Source organism: Cuculus canorus, chromosome 5 (assembly GCF_017976375.1).
Source record: "Cuculus canorus isolate bCucCan1 chromosome 5, bCucCan1.pri, whole genome shotgun sequence".
NCBI lineage: Eukaryota > Metazoa > Chordata > Aves > Cuculiformes > Cuculidae > Cuculus > Cuculus canorus.
This window is the reverse complement of record NC_071405.1, coordinates 40,058,945-40,078,134: the sequence shown is the minus strand read 5'-3', so window position 1 is coordinate 40,078,134 and position 19,190 is coordinate 40,058,945. Positions and strand designations below refer to the sequence as shown.

Here is a 19,190-nt window from a genome sequence, read left to right as displayed (position 1 = left end):
GCCAAATCAAAATACCACAGGCTTTTCTGCGGCTTCCTCCTTCCCACAACCAGTTCCATTGTGGTTTGGTTTTATCAGTGGAAAACAACTAAGAGAGACAAACGCTACACTGCAAGTGAGAAGATTTGACTAAAGTTAAGTACATTACAAACCAGAGGTAGGCTTCTGAGCAAAGTTCTTTAATGTACATTTTACATCTGTGAAATAGCTGTAATGATCTTGATCCCTTTTGCGCACTGCGTTGAATTGTGCAAAAGATTGCTGAATTTACTGTCTCAATAATGATTTCCTAAGTACATGAGGAGATCAAGCAGCAGTGAATTGGTATTTTCAACTAAGACTAAGACTTATATTAAGCCAGTTTGGTCTAGAGGTACACATATATGAAGAATACTTACGGCAGTAATCAGAGCTCCTCCATTCTATACAAATATTAAATTTGTTGCACATTGTCACATAGGCAGCTAGTGAAATGCAGGGATTTCGAATGTACTCAGTGTCCTGAACCCATATGTTACAGAATAACTCAGGTGGAACCTAATAAAGAAAAAATAAAAAATATCGCACCTTCATAGAGGCCATGCTAAGTAGGAAACACTGACCTTTTCAAATGTCAGCTACAAACAAAGAAGCCAAAAGTTCTTGGCTTGCAGTAAGCAAGAGGTCACCAGTCTTAATTGGTGTACAGAGAGACCCTACTATTATTTAAAAGTAAGGCTTCCTGAATGTTGAAAAAATATAAGACACCCATATATTCCTTATTTCATCTCTTAGAAGTGCCAAGGCAAGAGCTAATACATTTTTTTCCAACAGAAGGCACAATTATTCACTCTTCCTTGTTCTTCCTTACCTCTATGTTTCTGTCTATTAACTTCAACAATATACAAAAGGTGAAATGGTAAATGTACTCATATGAGCACAAACACATTCTCTATTTGCACTCTGTGAGTTTGTTATTTGCTTTAGGTTTGCTTTAAATGATCTGTTTTACTTTCTCAACTCTCTAAGCTGGAACCCCTTGTCTCTAGAGCCTTTGAGAATACAAGCTCTTAGATTACCTATTGTGACTTGGAACTTGTTAAATTACTGAACACTTAAAGATTAATTAAATCCTAACATTATTGTATTTTATTTTGGTCTACATCATATTGATGGCTGAATTAGCCAGGATTGCCTTATGAGATAGTATTGTCAAAAATAACAGAGATATATCAGGACTTCTGGAAGTATTAGTTGCTTATTGCAAGTCTCCTATAAAGCTGGCACATGCTTCAATTATTTTTACCTTGCAACTCTAGATTAAAAAAGCATCATCTCATTCCACAGATATTGTTACATGTAGTTTCACATTAATGAAATTATCAAGTATACAAAATTATATCAGAACTGCATCTCTCTCTAAATGTAACCTTCTGAACTAGTTAACATACATAAGGGTGACAGCTGCTGAAGGTCTGGTTCAACACCAGTCTTAAGCACTCTGAGCAGTCCACGACTGAGCAATTCGTTTCCTGGTGTCTGTCTTCTCCAACGTACTTTAACGTGTCTGGCACTTGCCAGCTGTCTATAAAAATCAATGGAGCATCACTTTTGCTTAAAACTGTCCTGTTGGGTAGCATCAGATCATTTTCCAAGCTTCTATCACAAACTCCTGTGTATAACCAGAAGAAAAAAGCAGGTTAACACCACATGGTTTATTCTGAAGTACATTTGAAATGTTATATTCAAACAAGTAAAAGCTTTTAAAAAACTTACACAACATGACATTATCACAACCCACCACAGATGTGGAAAGTCTCCGGTAGGATGAAAACACAAAAAAATTCAGACCAATTAAGAAAAGGAAAAGTAAAGACGCATTTATGAATTGAGATGGGTGAAAGGAACTCTACTGCATATCAAAAAACCGCTCAGAGAGCCCAGCTATGATACACAAGCTTCACCTCTCCAGCTGTGCAAGCAGTAAACAAAAAAAGTATTTCTAAAAAGGTTACAAAGCACCTCCATGTATAGCAACAAAGTAAAACTGTAAATGTTATGAGAATTGGGAACTCCCATAGAATGGCAAGATGTTTATCTGACACTGTACTCAGAAATTCTGTAGTATTCTACTTATGCTTCTGAGCAGTCTTAAGCATCTATTGGCTTAAGAGCTAGCATAAAAGTGCAGCTTTTTGCACTTCCAGGTACATTTATATTATGCCTCAGCAGGAAAAAAAAAAATCAAACTTTTCTGTATTCACTTCTCGGAAGGAAGTATCACATTTTTCATCTCTTTAAACTAAGGTAGTTGGCAATTTTGAAACCCTGGAGGAAAGGAAGCAAGGTAACAGAGATTGACTTTGGTGAGCACAGAACACCTAAGTATTACAGTAGTCTCCTCAGGAAGGTTTAGAAGCCAGCAGGTATGAAAAGGAGAATGATGGATCAGTCCGACATTCTTTCTTCCTAATTACAATTTCTGAGACTTTTGTGAATGTCTCTACAAACTTGCATGGCAATTCTAAACCTTTATGTGTTCAAAAACTATTTATGGATTTAACCCTTACTAGAGAACCTGTCTGTTTTACCATTTTTGCCAATCCTTGATGACACAAGCCAACCAATGACAATATGTGATACAGCAACAGGCATTCAAAGAGTAAAATAGCTTTTGAAACTGTTAAACATTACTTGACCAAAAATGCTTATGGGTTAACTTTTTGAGGCTATGAGTCTATGCAACACAAATAGGAAGTACTTGGTGGTTATGAAAGACTTCAAAGGATTGCTGGCATGTCTGGGATATCTTTTTTCACCACTTCTCTTACGCATTGACAAGGAGAATTAACACAGCAAAACTAAGGCTTCACATTTGGCTTGGTGGGATCTTGTTGCAGCTAAAACTGACATGCTCATACTCCCTTTCATCAGTTTTGCCATAGTGATGTCCATGTTCCCTCATCTCCCACATCAGCTCTTCACCAGCTGCCATGTTTGCCCAATCCTTCCACTGTATAAAGAAAATGCTGTCTGTAACAGAGATCCTGCTAAGAGATGCCTGCTGCCACAAAACTGTAATGGTGCCTTCCATTTTACCATTTCCATGAAGTCAAGAAGTCAGGATCTACCAATACTGCAGTTCAGCCACAAGGCATGTGAGAAAGTTCAAATATAAGAAGTAGACAAACACAGAAAGCATAGGAGATCAGGGGAGATTAATTTATCCTGAAAAGACGGAGTTCAACACCTCATTTAAAGCAGGCTCTGGTGAGTCACACCAGACAGCACTGTGCAGGCAGATCTATGCAGAGAATCCCAATCAGAGATGAATACCAGGAAAATACAGCACATTCTCTGAAGAAGTTGTACTTGGAACACCACCCACAGAAATGTGTTACCATCTAGTTAAAGCACTTTGTAAAACAGGAGCGTAATGTTCCCAGTTCTCCCTGTCACAGTAATCAAACAGGTAAAGGCAAAAGAGACTTTTCAGGACAATTTGTATCAGGCTTACTAAAAAATACTGTCTTCACTTTCTTGTTTCTGTATGATCTAATTACAATTAACCAAACAGAGCAAGAATTATGTTAAAAACAAAAGTTGGGGCAAATTACAGATAATAATCCAATTTCAAAATTGTAGTAAATCCAAACTCTCTTCCTTTGCAAGAAGCACATTACTGTCTGCAGGACGTGGAACTAGACTGAGCTATCACTGGTATTTGATACTGAGCTACAGGCATTTGCCCTTTCTGAAACTGGAAAGATATCCACTGTAATCATATGAACTCTGTAATCCTGGTTTCCAGCTCCAATTTACAGCAGATAAATTTACAGATTCGGGTGTCACAGAAGAGATTTACATCAACAAATACATGTTTGCAAAAGCTATAGCACCAAAAACTTATTTGAGGCTATGTTTTTTAAAAAGAAAGAAACTATGTGAAACTACTGAGCAGACCTAACAGAGTGCAATCTTATGGTTATTTAACCCATTACTATCAAGAAATTCCCTCTGAACTATTTCTTCCAGCAGACAAACTAAGATTAGTTCTCTCAAGTTAATGTTTCCTGTGAATTCTGACCTTTAGAAACTGCAAATAGCACATACCGCTTCCTATCAGATGGATATCAAACACTAAATCTGTAAATGACCTTATTTGACATTATGGATTTATGCCTGACTTACTTATTTTGTTTTGGTTGCAGCAGACATGTTTGTGACCAAATCAGGTTACAGTCAGAAGCAACACTATAGGTAAAAAGTGATTACATGTATGGGTATCAAACACCATTTCAACAACTAACAAAATTAATAATAATTAAATTTTAATAGTATTTTAAACTTTGCAATGATCTTCAGTAATTATTTTGGGCCAGATTCTGTAAAAGATAGTTTATACAATTACGGGGATGTGCTTTTCTAGTAAAGCATATGAATGCCTTTATTGCCTTTATTATTTGCACCACTCTATACTTACCACATAATCCCAAAGCTCTTGGTTCGCCGGTACTATTAGACTCAATAATCATCACTCCTGTGTTGTGAAACCACTGAATTCTGATTTTTGTTGGGGTCTCAACCGCATACTTGAAGCCTGAATCCTTGATTTTGTACCCATATTTTCTAACTGTAGGCCAAGCAAACCTTGAATTTACTGTTATCTAAGATATACACAGAAAACAGGTAAATGTCAGGTGACACGTGCATTAGGCTGAAGAACTAGGGCCAGATTCTTGACAGCTTAGAAATCTAACTCATAACTAATCTCAAAAGAAGTCAGGCTCACCTCCACAAAGATACTTAAAGAAACTAACAGTTTATGTGCTTTGCTCTGTGACTTACCTCATTAACTGTCCTCGTACCAGTTTGACTCTTCGAATTTACAAGCAGTTTACTAAAGTTGGAACAATGATTACATTACCTATTGTGTCCTACTCTAATCTTCAGTATCCACATAAAGAGGCAGTTGATTACAGAAGTGAGATGCTATCTAAAAGGCTAAAAAAAAGCTAACCCTCAAAATACTTACTTTTCTACTTAAACGATTGATAATAATCTGGTTTGATGAATAGGTTAAATTCAACATTGCCAGGCACAAAGAAGTTGAATTTGAATTACTCTGTGGAGAAAGCAAAAATACATCACTCACAGTCGTCTTGCACAAAATCTTTATACATTAGTTGCATCACCTAATCTTGAAATTACAACAGAATTAAATGTTTTCGGGGGGGGAGGGGGGGAAATGAGCTACATAGCTAAAGATGAGCAAGAACAAGACTGGGAATGATGAATGTATATGAGCTACGAACAATACAGAAGTAAGGGATCAGAAATAGAATCATATAATCATATAATAGTTTGGGTTGGAAGGGACCTTAAAGATCATCCAGTTCCAACCCCCCTGCCATGGGCAGGGACACCTCCCACTCGATCAGGCTGCCCAGGGCCCCATCCAACCTGGCCTTGAACACCTCCAGGGATGGGGCATCCTCAACCTTCCTGGGCAACGTGTGCCACTGCCTCACCACTCTCAAGGTGAAGAATTTCCTCCTTATGTCTAGTCTAAACCCACCCCTCTCCAGTTTATAGCCATTAATAAATTAATGCATACTCTCTGGGCTACAAGGTGCTGAACAAAATGGAAAGCACTGAATACAACATAAAAATAAATCTGAAAGTCATAAATAGATCTTCTTCATTTCAACTATACTGAGCTTTGGGGATTGACTTCCATAAGCAACTACTCAGATGTTGTGGTAGACATATGGACATCGCATAGCTCTCAGAAGAGACTAGAGTTTAAAGAGTCTGGTAAAGGCCCACAAGAAATTTAGTCTTTACAACATAAAGCCAATCTACACTACCCAATAGGCAGAATATGCATTAGGGTTTCTCTTCCCTCTCTGAAATAACAAATATTTGCCCTTTTCAGAGACTTTGAATGCACGGAATGTATAATTTAGTCTGACTATCCTGTAGGCTTTCATGGTGTTTCCAGTGCAAATGTCTCTATATGAATATAGATTAAAAACATGCACTGAAACACACTGGTGGTACGCAGGCATATTATGGTGGTACTTACTACATGATGGCATTCACAAAAGTGACTAACAAATATATATCCACTTAATCTGACCACAATGTCTATTTTACGCATATAATAACATTGACGTACCCTTCACCTTCCAGATGTTTCAGAAGGTGATATATACAGTGCATATACAGTCAGGTGATTAAGTGCTATATAATTCATAAACATTGTAAAGTACAAGTACAAATCATAAATAATGCACAGAAGTGAATAATTAACCGCAACTATGTAATATTGCTATGCCCTTTCTTTTAAGATATGGCTTATTAGCAGTACTGAACACCATGTGTTAACTGATAAATGTTAGTTACCATTCTACAGTCAAGGACATGGATGGTTATAGTTTCATTTTGAGTTTGACTAACAACGTAGGATGCTTCTTTGAATAAAGCCAAATGATTTCCATCATAAGTTACAATGCTCAGATCAGAGAAAATTGTGCAACGACCTAAGAAAAATAAAAACAAAGTTAACATTTTTCTAATTTATTTTAGAATTTCTGTAAATATTACTATATATGAAGATTAAACAATAAATTTTGTAAGGTTAATTAGCTCACTAGAGCTTCAAATAGGCAGCACACATTTTCAGCTATATTTGATAATGTTGCACCTCTGTAAATGGGCAGCAGGGTCAAATCCTGCATATTTCCATGGGACAGCCTGCAGGCCTCTGCAATCAGTCATTTTCTTACAGTTCTTGCCAGCAAAAGTTTGCAATTTTTATACAACCCAAACTAGCGAAAAACATGTATGATAGTGGATCATGCCAAATCCTTAGTTCTCTTCTAGTCTCATTCTTAAGACAGCTGCTCATGTTTCAAGTTTCCTTCTTCTCAGTCTTATCGCTAACACTTTTGTATCTCAAAGGGCTTGAAGTTCTAGTTATTTCAGACTGCAGAGCATTAGCAGAAATTTATATTGCGTATGTCTGCATCCTTTCTTTGATATTATGGACTGAAGTGTATTTCTTTTAAGGTTTGGATTCTTCCTAGATGGTTCTAGGCAATTGATGGGAGTGATTACTGTAAAGTTTTGACAGTCCCCATACTGTTAACAGAGGTAGTTAACAGTCTAGGAAATCTTCTCATCTTGAAGCAGATGCAAGAAGAACCAAAAATCCACTGACTCTACAGAGTAGGTGTCCTCTGATTAGTTTGTCTAAGTCAAACACAGGCATGTCCACTGCCGATACCTAAAGCTGGGTAGAAGGAATATCCTACATTAAAGAAGCATCTTGATTTCATTTCCTTGGATGAAGAACTACAATTATAAATTACATTCAACAATGAGTAACCAGTCCAATATGCATCTTCTATTTCTATACCATGGTACAGAAGTGTCAGTTCTTAGCCTCCTTACACATGGATTGTTACTTAAATTCATTTTGAAATAATAATTAAATATTAATAAATAATAATTAAAACTTACATGCACATTCCCACTTTGGGCAGCACTTGTCACCATTCATTTGAGTCGCAAATCCTAAAACTCCACAGCTGGGTTGAGTTGCATTATATGGGCAGTTCTGCGACTTATTAACTTGGATCAGTTGTCCATCCAAGCAAATGTGTTTTATGCACTCATTCTCTGTGATTGGCTAAGGCATATTTAATAAGAAACACAGGTTACCGTTCTTACCAAGCTAGTATCACAATATCGCAGAGTATTTCCTCCAAAAAAAAGCTCACATTCTTTCAGTACACAATACTTATGAGTTCCTGTGACACTGATGCAAGCTACAAGTGAAGAGCAACTTTGGAAACCCAACCATTCTTAGGACAGTTTAAAAACACTGTTCTGTTGTAAAGTGGAGAACAGCATTATTGAATTTTTTACTTTATGTTAAAAGAGGTTGAGAAGGAAAAGCATAGAAGGGCACAAGTAGGAATAATAACAGGATTCTCTAGAAAGACTTACTTCAAGGAGGGCGATGTGCCAAAAAACTTCCATTGAACAATACGAAGCAACTTATTTTGCAAAAAAAAATTCTTGTAACAGTTAGCAATTAGAAAACTGAGGCCCAAAATACAGTGTATTATAGCACTTACAAAAACTATTATGCACAATGAAATCATCCTAAGTTACAGATGTAATTGAGAAAATAATAAGGCTCCCTGCTTGATAGATATTTTAACTCCAAGAGACCTAAGCATGGGTCACAATTTATTTTATCAGCATGTAAAAATAATCAAGCCATGTTCAAAACCAACCAGATAGATATTTATAGTTACTCACTGTACACGTTTGAAGAGTTGCTGTCTCTTTAGGCAGCATAAAAGCTGATGCTGTGACTCCTGACATGGCTTCAGCTGTTGTCAGTCCATCTGAAAATGTAGTAGTCAAGCCATAAAGAGGTTTAGTAGATAAATAGGCAAATGAGGAAACTGATGGAGCTTTCGTGTCAATTGGATGGTCAGGTATCATTAGTGAACTCACAGAAGGCTTTTGCACCTCAGAAGTTATTTCAAGTTTTGAAGTTTGAGTAGTACTGACCGATGACGCAGCAATAGAAGAAAAAGGTTTTGGTTCAGAGGATGAATGTAGAGTGGACAGTACCAATACATTAGAAGAAACAGCAGTTGTGTTTGTGATATTTGGAGAGTAAAATCTCTCAGGTGTTTCTGGGGTAACGGTAGCACCTTGAGTATGAATGGCTTGGACTTTTGTTATTTCTGGCTCTTCAGATTTTACTGTATCAAGGGGCATGGCTCCTTTTGCTTGTGAAGTAACAGAAAAGTAGGTGGGCTCCACAGAGCTTGTGGTGGATTCTGTTACTGCTTCTGCTTTGCCTGAAGCTGCTGATACAATACTAACATTTTGCCCAGCACTGCTTACTACTGAAGAGGCTGAAGCTGCTGCTGATGAAGGGGCCACAGGTGACAACATTGTACTTGCTAGAAATGTGGAACTGTAGGCAGTGGTTGAAAGTGTTATTTGCTTGGGTAATACTGCAGTTTCCTCTGTATGACTTTTACCCATTGATGTGGATGGCCCACTACCTACCACAACGGGATTTTCTGTTGTTTCTGGTAACAAAACAGATGAAGAGGTTGATTTAGATTCTGGTGAAGCTGTAGCTGTTTCAAGAGCTTGACTTGAATCAAGTGATTCAGCAAATGAGGCCTGCCCTGTGAATTTTAGACTAGTACCTGCCTTTTGTGTGGAAAACAAAGGAAATTCTTCTTTTTTAATTGTTGCTAAAGAAGAGTAAGTTGCAAGCACTTCTGGTGAGGAAGGGAGAATTCTGGTGCCAAAAACCAAGTCAGTTGTTCTTCTGCCTGGGACTGTAGACCACAAAACAGAAGAAGTTTCAGATACATGTGGCTGTGTGACTGAACCAGTTAAATGCAATTCTTTTTCAATTGGTAAAAAAAGGTGGGTAGGACTTGCTGAGGCAGGTAATATACTTGAAGAAAAGCCTTCAGATAGTGAGGTGATTAAGGGGTATGAGGAAGTCAGTTCTACTGTAGCTTCAGTTGTGCTAAAGATATGTTGTGGCTGACCAGTGGATACTGTTAAAATTTCGGCAGGATACTGGTAAACTGGGGTACTGCTTTGGCTTGTCAACAAAGGCCTAGAAGTCTGATGCCCAAGTTCCCTAGCCTTCTGAGTAGAGACATGTGGTCTAGCCATGGTCTTTATGGTCGGTTCTGTAATTTTATCTCCTGATGATGTCTTCCAAGAAAAGGGTCCTACTGAAGATTGAGGAAAGGATGGCTGAGGTGTGACTGCTGTAACTTTTACTGCATCTGTTACACTTGGGACTGTAGATTTCAATACTGTAGAAACTTCTACTGGATACTTTGGTGTGGTTGTTATTTCTGGTATCATTTGTGTTAAAGAAGGTGAAGAAGTTGATTTATCTGCTAGATACTGAGAGACAGAGAAAGTGTAAGAAGACTTTGTTACCGGAAGAACAACAGAAGTAGGAAGAGTTGATTTTTCTTTGGCTGCCATTACTGTTTTAGTTGTCATGAGCTGACTGCTGAATTCAGGGGATGGGGAGAATGTAGCATAAGTGAGATTTAAAATGTCTTTGCCTGGTAATTTGTCATGTGATACTGTTGTCATTGGACTTGATTTTTCTGTTATAGTGGATAAAGTAGAGAAAGTCAGGACTGGAGAGGTCTTTTCCAGTGGTAACATAGATTTTGCCATAGTTGTTTTTGGATATAAAGAGATTGTTTCACGAGATGCATGCACAGGACTAAGAGCTGTCAGTGATGCTTCTTTGCCATATGAAGGTAGTGAAGGAAGAGAAATGTTTAGATAGGTTAAAGAACTTGATGATGAAGATGGGAAAGCAGATGGTATTTTAGCAGCGATGCTAGTAATTCTTTCAGCTCGTGATTTATCAGGCTGTGTTGTCAACAATGTGGTTTCAGTTGCACTAAGGACAGCAAGTGGAGATCCAGTGATGGATGTTCTTTGAGCTGATTCTGTAGCTCTGAAAGGAACTGTGCTTGTTTCTTCTGATGAGACAGAGGTTTTCATTGCTGATGTAGTAACAGTACTTGGATATCCTGAAGTGCTTGCCTTCACTGTACTTGAAAACAGAGTTGACTTGTATTCAGTAGATGTTTTTCCAGAAAACAACTTTGACTTGGTTGCTAATTCAAAAGGGGATGTCATTTTGGATATTACCTCAACAGACAAAGATGTGTCTCTGGTAGTCTCACCCACAATGGGATACTTAGTGTATAATGTAGTCAGGAACTCTGTGGTGTTTAGAGCTATGTACGAGGGATATTCTGTAGCTGAAACAGTTTTGAATGTTTTTTCTAATTCATCTAAAGCTGGAGAAGCAGGAGTAGGAACAGACGCTGAAGGTTTTTTTGTAGAAAGCTTGATGGATTTTTCAGGGAAATAGGAACTTGATGTATGCTCCACAGGAGATGTTGGTTTGGGAGTTTCCTTTTTATGAGCTGTAAATGAAAACAAAGTTGCTTCTGATGCTCTCTCTTGAATTTGAAAAGTTGTTGTCTTTGGACTTAGAGTTGTGGTGAAAGGTACCTCTGCAGCACCAGTCAGGTGTTGAAACATTTCAATAGGAGGTTCTGTAACTGCCTTTCCTAAAGAAATAGGTGGTGTAGATGTTGTTGAAAATGTAGACTTCACAGTTTGTTCAGTCAAAACAATTTCTGCTTTTGTTGCTGCTGAAGTCACTGGTTTTAACAAAGCAGTGATCACAGGTGAAAATGATGTTACTGTAACAGTAGCCTCCGTGGCAAAAGACTGTTCTATGCTTCCTTTTGTCCCTTCTGAAGTTCCTGTTATGTTTACTGGCAGTGTATGTGAAGGTGTGCCTGCAGGTGCTGCTGTGGAAAACTGGGGCAAATATGCAGTAGTTTTTTCGGCAATTGATTCAAATGAACTGGGCGTAAATGTTGTTAGTCCTTCTGGTTTTACTTGTGCTTCTTTTGTGGGAGGTATTCTTGTGGCTATTTCTGGTATTTCCATTGTTTTAGTTTGGATTGGCATTTCTGTTGTTCTGAGAGTAAGTGGTGTCCCAGTAAAAACAGAAGTAGAAATTAGTTTGCTTTCTGATTCTGTGCCTGCAGTCAATGCACGTGTAGCAGTCACTGTCTGAGGTTCTGTAGCCCTTAATAGCTTAGTGGAGCCACTGCTGATTGGTTGCATCTTTGTGGAAGCTTCTGAACTGACAGTAGACAGAAACAATGGAGAAACGTCAACAGGAGAAGACAAGCTTACACTAGATTTTGTTGTCCCAGGCATTGCTTTAATGGTTCTCCCAGATGTCATTCCTATTGACTGCGAAGAAATACTTGATGATAAAGTTATGGTTGGAAGTGTTTTATTAGATGTAACAGCTGAAAATTCAGTTTTCCCTGTAATTGCAGTGTGTTGCAGTTTTGAAGCAAGTGTTGTTTCCGTGTCCTTTGTGTCAGGTACAGGAAATGAAGTTACTACTTCACTGGTTACTGACAAACTTGTACTTGATGTTATGTGTGAAACTGCTGGTGTTTGAATGCTGGGTGGCAAAGGTGGGCTATCATCTGCAGGTTCAATGCCTGAAATTAGACACAAGTAAATATAAGTCTGATATTTATGAATAATTATTATCATGAAGCATGCAGAGCTAGAAGGAAGCTATGTTAACTCATATCTCTGATCTCGTTAATTGTCTTTAAGATTCTAAAATTCATAGGCAAATTAAAAAATACATTGATGAAATAATTTGCTCCACATCTAAAGTTACTGAAATAATTTGTGAAGAGCAACTTTCTTAGATTAACATTTTTCTCAGAATTTTGGTAAGTGCAATTATTTTAACTAAACTGTATGTTTAGTGAGTTAAAGAATTGTGTAACTAAGGTCAGAGGCATACAAATTTAAGCATCTGTTTGAAAAGTTGACTAAAGACCTAAGAAATGAATAATCTAAGTATCATACATAATATATAATTTTTTTTCAAACATACAATCTTCAAAATACACGCATCTTTGAGTGATTTCATCCAGCAACATATTGAGAGGACAGGCAGGGATGCATCCTTCCACTCTGAAAGAAAAACCATTAGTATCAACTAGTTGAACAGTATCTTCTGGATAAAGCATTTAATTTTAGGTAAATAGAATTTATTTATAAATTATTTTTAAGTAGACAGTCTTGTTCTATTTAAATCTCATCACCTCAGTGTACTCTTTCAAAATGTTATTGCCATGGGTTCCTTTTTCACTCAGATCTAAGCTAAAGCATGAACTTCGTGACACTCAGCCTTTGAAATGAACAGTCACAGGTTCAAAATGGAATAGCATTGCTTAAGAAATGCCAAACATTTAAGACCACAAAATCCAAATGCCAGTTTTACTGGAACTAGCACAAATTCCAATTGGGAGAAAAAGGCAAGGACAGATATGGCTACTTCAATGTCATAATAAAAAAAGTAGGGGCATCACTATTTGAAACAATCATGTAATCACCTCTGTTTATTAATACTCTATAATACTCACCCCAGCTTAAAAATTTAAAATATAATAGTCATTCCACAATCTAACAATCCTCACCTAACAACTGAAATGTCACTTTCATGTAGCTGCCATAGCAGGTTTTATTCCATTTCTTCTATCCTTCACTTAGGTACTTATACAAGAACACAGTCCTTCTATACTGAGCCTGCATCTGGTCCCTCATATTCTTATTATGCTGCATATTACCGAAACTATACACTTCTCCAAAGAAACAGCGATACTTACTTAGGTACTGCCTGACAGTTTTTTCCCAGAGGGTCCCTGCACGTTTTGAAACAAGGGCTTGTACAGGCATCGTAATGCCATTCACAGGCAGAACGGGATAGAAATTTAAAGTTGACATCTAGAAAACAATGAAGATATGTTATTCTCATGTATTTCTCGAAACACAGATACATATCACTAAGAGGCATATTTCAAGTTCATTGAAGCTCTAAATTTCTTACTGTTTCTATCTGTAATCTTTACAAATAAAATTGGTATTACTTTTATAACTGCTAAGGTCTTTAAAACATAGAAAACCAGTTCATGTTTATGCAGATAATATTAAAGAGTTCTGCAGCCTGTTTTACTCGTTGTAGTACAAAACATAATACTGAATTAGCCACACCTATTGCATATTACAATCGCTTGAAAATAAAACTAGGTAAGTTGGGTCTGTTGGTTTTTTAAGTCTTAAAAACTGTATAAACAACAAAACTATATGTTTGCTTATTCAAACAAAATGCAAAATTAAGGTTATGTTGGTTCAGTACAATTGTTGCAACTGAAATAAAAAACATCAGTTGGATACACTGATATTCTTTATAACATAATTTATCAGAACAGTTGGTTACTTAGTGTCTGCCACTATTAACTATTATGTCTTCTTTTTTTAACACAAATAATTATCTTAAATCAAAGGTATAAATCAATTTCAGACAAAGGAGTGTGTATGTTGCCATCTAGTGTAATCATTCTTACATGTCAGTCTAAGGACATGTCACTGCTTTTGAACACAAGACCCTTATGACAGTAATAAATGCATTTATAAAGTTACATACCCATAAAAAGCTAAGCACAAGTCACTGAATTATTCCATGACCCCTTCTAGTGAAACGAGCTTAAAAATGTAAAGGGGGAATGGAATTATTTCCATACATTTTGCTGACTGATGTACAGGACCTTGTATGCACCGACAGGTCAGTGTGGTAAGGTTTACAGACAAAAGAAGAAGACATATGATGAAAATACAGAACGTATCAGAGACCTGTTGGCACAGGCAATCACCAACAGTAGAAATAACCAGCAATAGCAGTATATCCAAGTGGAATCTAGGAACTGTCCTTTTCAGACACCTCTAGAATAAGTATAGAGACAGATTCATAATTTCTAATTCCTGCCACAAACCTCTCCATTAATGACAGAAGACATTTCAAGCACAATAAAGGCAACAAGCTTTGCAGAACACATACTGCAACCCAATGAAAAACGTTACTAGAATGAACAGTTCTTAGCAGAACAGTGATTGTGAGTTAACACTTCCAGTTGCTGGGATTAACGTACCATCTTCCATTCTCCAAATAAACTTTGAGTTTTATGAAATGATTGCAATGTTTTCCCTAAAGCTTTCCCACGGATTAAATTCACAGAGTTTGCTGATGTTGCATGCCTTGGTAGAGCAAATTTGTACATAATCACATAGCACTTGTTGAGTGGTTCCTAAGCACTGCTTTCAGCGAAGAAGAAAAAGGTTAAGCTTGTCCGCAATTTTTGTCTCTGCTGCTGCAGAAAGAAGTATGGACAACAGATGTATTCATGAACCTGATCATAGAAACTGTTTTCAAAGAAGAGCTGTAGAACCAATGCACATTTAGTTTTCCAGTCAAAGAATAGACCAAATCACCACAGAAAGAGCTGAACATGTTGCATGAATTGGTTTCCAGTATCTAAAAAGTTTTCAGTATGTCAACAGTAAACCCATGAGATATAATGAAATCTGTCTTTTACTATGAATTATGGAAAAATGCCTTTCCAGCATTAGGAGAATGTCAATTCAGTTCTTCATCATATTTAAAGTTTTCACTATAGGTAGTATCGCTGATTAAAACGTTTAGACTATTTAGAGACTAGACAGAAATGAAGGGAAAGAAAAACAGTCACAGAGCCATGTTCTGAACTAACATGAATTCAAGAATAAGCCAAGAGAACAATAAAGTATAGAATCATAGGATGGGTATGGTTGGAAAGGACTTTAAAGATCATCTAGTTCCAAATTACCTGCTATGGGTAGGGACACTTCCCATTCAATCACGTTGCTCAAAACCTCATTCAACCTGGTCTTGAACACCTGCAGTGTTGGGGTATCCATGACTTCTCTGGGCAACCTGTTCCAGTGCCTCACCACCCTCACACTAAAAAATTTCTTCCTAACATCTAATCTAAATCTTCCCTCTTTCAGCTTAAAACTATTCCTCTTCATCCTATCACTGTACTCCCTGATAAAGAGCCCCTCCCCATGTTTCCTGTAGGCCCCCTTTAAGTACTGGAAGGCTGCTACAATGTCTCTCCCCAGAGCCTTCCCTTCCCTAGGCTGAACAAGCCCGACCCTCTCAGTCTGTCCTTGGATGGGAGGTGAATATACCTAGCTAAAATAAAATTCGCCTCTTTTTAGTATATCTGTGTATTAACTACGATGCAAATACCCACAGTTAGGGTATAAGGAAAAGCAGTTAATAAAGTGCTGTAAATCCAAGCCAGACCAGTCTCAGCTTTATTGTTACTACAACGCTGCTATTCCCATGACAGAAACTGCCACAGCTTAGAACCTCTGGATTTCACCAGTGTCATGGCATGAACGCATTGTGCTAGCCAGGATGCTAATCAGCCACCTCTACCACATGCTTCCCTTTTTTTTAATACTCAAATTCTCCCTTCAGCAACCAGTAATATGAGCTTACTGTACTCCATGCAACAATACCATTCACTCACAACAAAAGAATGATACACAGTTTACAGACAACGAGTCAAGCTTCTTATAACAGGCATGTGTTCCTCAAAAGGATTTGTCATGGCATTTGAAAACAATCATGTGTCTCCCAGTGAAGTCTACTAGCATTTGTCTTATATTTGGTGACACAGCAAATCCTTCAAAAAATGGTAAATTATTCTCTGGATGACAGTCATTCCAGTTGACCTGCCAACTGATCCCACAGTTCTTTTATCTGACAGGAGCTGAGAATACCAACATGTTGCAGTACTGCTGAAATGCAGGTATTTGCACCGCCAAAGAATATATTAAAATATATTCCCCAACTCCATTGTTTTCTCACTTGCTTGGACATCAAAAAAGCATTTTGTTCCCCGTAACTTATTATTTTCACACTTTGTGGCTTTCAAAATTATTCTGTAGTAATGAGAACAGTTGAGACCACTTATTGAAGAAATTTTATTTTTTTATCAGTGACAGACTATGATGTTCTGGTGAGTCACAACAACCTTCCTTAGTAACTTGGCCACTTTTTTGTGTGTCGACAATTCCTGTTGTTCACAAGCCCATCCTACCTTTCTTTTCCATGCTGACTTTTACTTCATAGGGACAAAACTTGCCATTCTCAGAATATGCTTATTGTGAATAACTTCATGCTATGCTAAAAAAAATGGATATTTACTTTAAAAAAATCTAGAATTTGAAATGTTCTAATCTTAATTAAAGGTTTTACTGAAAACAAAGGCTTAAAAAATCATGAAAAAATTAAGCATTTGGATTTTCATTCTCATCTGACACTTTTTCTGTTTCGCAAGTTTCATCGAAGATTTAAAAAATCTAGTATGAACAAAATTTGCTTTAGAATTACTTCTATTTATAATGGCAGCAGAACTCTGCTTAGTAACATAGATTGCCTTTCTCCTCAGTTACAAGTTTAGAAACATGAAATCCTATCTACCCACTTAACACACACAAACTACTAACAAACTCTGCCCATGACATCTAAGTTTCTGCAACAAGAAATGTAAGCAAATATCACTGGAAAAATTGAACTTTGTGCCCAGCCAAAACATCACTGAAAGCAATGTATAATTATCTACCTCTCAAATACTTTTGTTTTAGTTTACTATTACAATGTTAATTAATATAATCTCATTAATATAACTATTTAATCTCCTCCTATTTATTCGGTCAAAAATTGGAGGTCAGATGTTTTTCTTTGTCGTATAAAAAGGTAAGATGTTATAATTCTACAGTAACCTCAGTCTGATTCCAAGAGCTACTGAGTAGATGTGTGAGTGAAATACCCAGGATTTGCAGGTACAACAGCAGTTGTCATGATCTTTTGGACTGACAAAGCATATGAGCTCAAATTAAACTCAAGAGCAACTCATTATTAGAAAAACAGGGCATTCTAGAAAATTAATCCAATGGATGGAGATAACCATCTGAAGTTAAAAGATGTATGCTGAAGTTAAAAGGATCGATGGTATCATATATAAAACTGACTTCAAGTGCAAGAGGCTTTTGTTAAAAAAGGTTTTTCGTTAAAATTAATTTAATTTTCCATTTTGCATTATGTTTTGGAATGTGTTTTAGTTAAGATACAAACATTTAAAGGAATCAAAAATGCTTAGTGGTAACAACGTAAGACATTGTCAAATACCTCTGAGCAGAGTGCATATACCTACTGCATCTTGAGATTTCAATTTTAACTGAAAATTCTCTCCAAGGGAGGCCCTATATTTACAGCAAGTTAACTATTAAATCACGTAAGTAACATTATTAAGAACTTTGCTGCTGAATTTCTATGGGACAAGTCACATTTTTATAATAGTAAAAAATTAACTCAGAGTGATCTTAACAGGGTAAAGCATATTATGATAGTTCTATGAAAGGTAAAAGGTAACTAGCTTGAGGCCATTATTTTAAAGAAGGGTAAGAAAACTTCAGCTACATCCAATAAAAAAATCATCAACTCTCTACATCCACTGATTTCCCAGCAATTTCAAATGTGAATTTATTATTCTTACATGACACCTCTGTGCTTGCCCATCTGGTAAGACTAAGTATATTCTCTTTTTTGATTGACTGCATACCAACCCATTGATGGTAAAAACTCCAGTATAGAATTCAAAATGTATTTTCCTGTAAGTATACTCTAGATATTAAATTCAGTTATTAATTCAAACACTCAAATGATTGTGGGAACAGGACAGCAGACAAATACAAGCACAATGAAAATAACCCAATTTAAAAGTTGAAGTGACTTCTCATGGAAAATACTTTGCAGTGTTAGTCCATCATATCTGTGCAATTTATAGTCGAAGTATTTCAATGTGAAAATATTTATTGCTATGAAACTGGAAAGAGTGACTCGTCTGCTGACTTTAAACAGACATGTATCTGTTGCTGTGGCAGTCAGGTCATTTAAAATTCTTCCTCCTGAATGTGCGTCACAGAGCATGAAGAAGTCTCACGAGGAACTTTCTGGCCAAGGGGATTTACTGGGCCTATTATTCTGCTCCCGATATTTATCCTCTGATTCCACAGGAATAGCTGTCCCTGGTTCAAGAGTTTCTGATCTAATATGCAAAGCATTTACAATAGTCAGCAGGAAACTCAATACTCTTTTGCCTGTGCACTCTGGAGCTGGTGTAGCTTTTCCATTAACTTAAACAAATGCTGCTGTATTTTTAGACCGTGTAATTACCCTACATCAGCAGGCTGGCCCTTGTGAAAGTACACTGGAGAAAGATTCGAGCCCTATGTTTCTCTGCTTATAAAACTCTGAAACCCAAGCCCTCGGATGTGGTGATTAATGAAATGCCTCTTGATCATTTGATCTGATCCCACTTGCTGAGGTAAATTGTTTTAGTTTTCCATTGGCATAGATAGGATTCTTTTGTATAATGACTAGGGGGTAAAGACTTCACACTTGAAAAGACATACCACTCTGTGTTAATGGATGACCACTGAGAATTGGAACATGTTTTAGCCTTCTTCATTCCTGTCTCAAAGATAAAAGACTAAGGAGATATTTTTGTTATGTCCAAAAAAAGTTCCTTGCTTGAAATGCCATACAAACTTCCTGGTAATAGCATTAGCTCTATAATTCTGCCATTCAGAAACCTCAACAGCTCTGTGATTAC

At 36.9% G+C, this 19,190-nt stretch overlaps 1 protein-coding gene across 1 annotated transcript in view; it reads right to left on the bottom strand.

Moving 5' to 3' along the window:
- The window catches only part of OTOG (otogelin), a 105,973-nt gene that overhangs the window by 21,330 nt on the left and 65,453 nt on the right, over positions 1-19,190 (bottom strand). The window contains exons 32-40 of the mRNA XM_054068819.1: positions 13,296-13,413; positions 12,521-12,600; positions 8,314-12,110; positions 7,507-7,675; positions 6,388-6,524; positions 5,015-5,104; positions 4,463-4,646; positions 1,431-1,651; positions 399-537 (exon numbers count right to left, since the gene is read on the bottom strand). Of these exons, the coding sequence (XP_053924794.1) occupies positions 399-537; positions 1,431-1,651; positions 4,463-4,646; positions 5,015-5,104; positions 6,388-6,524; positions 7,507-7,675; positions 8,314-12,110; positions 12,521-12,600; positions 13,296-13,413 (4,935 nt within the window). The remainder of the gene's footprint in view (positions 1-398; positions 538-1,430; positions 1,652-4,462; positions 4,647-5,014; positions 5,105-6,387; positions 6,525-7,506; positions 7,676-8,313; positions 12,111-12,520; positions 12,601-13,295; positions 13,414-19,190) is intronic.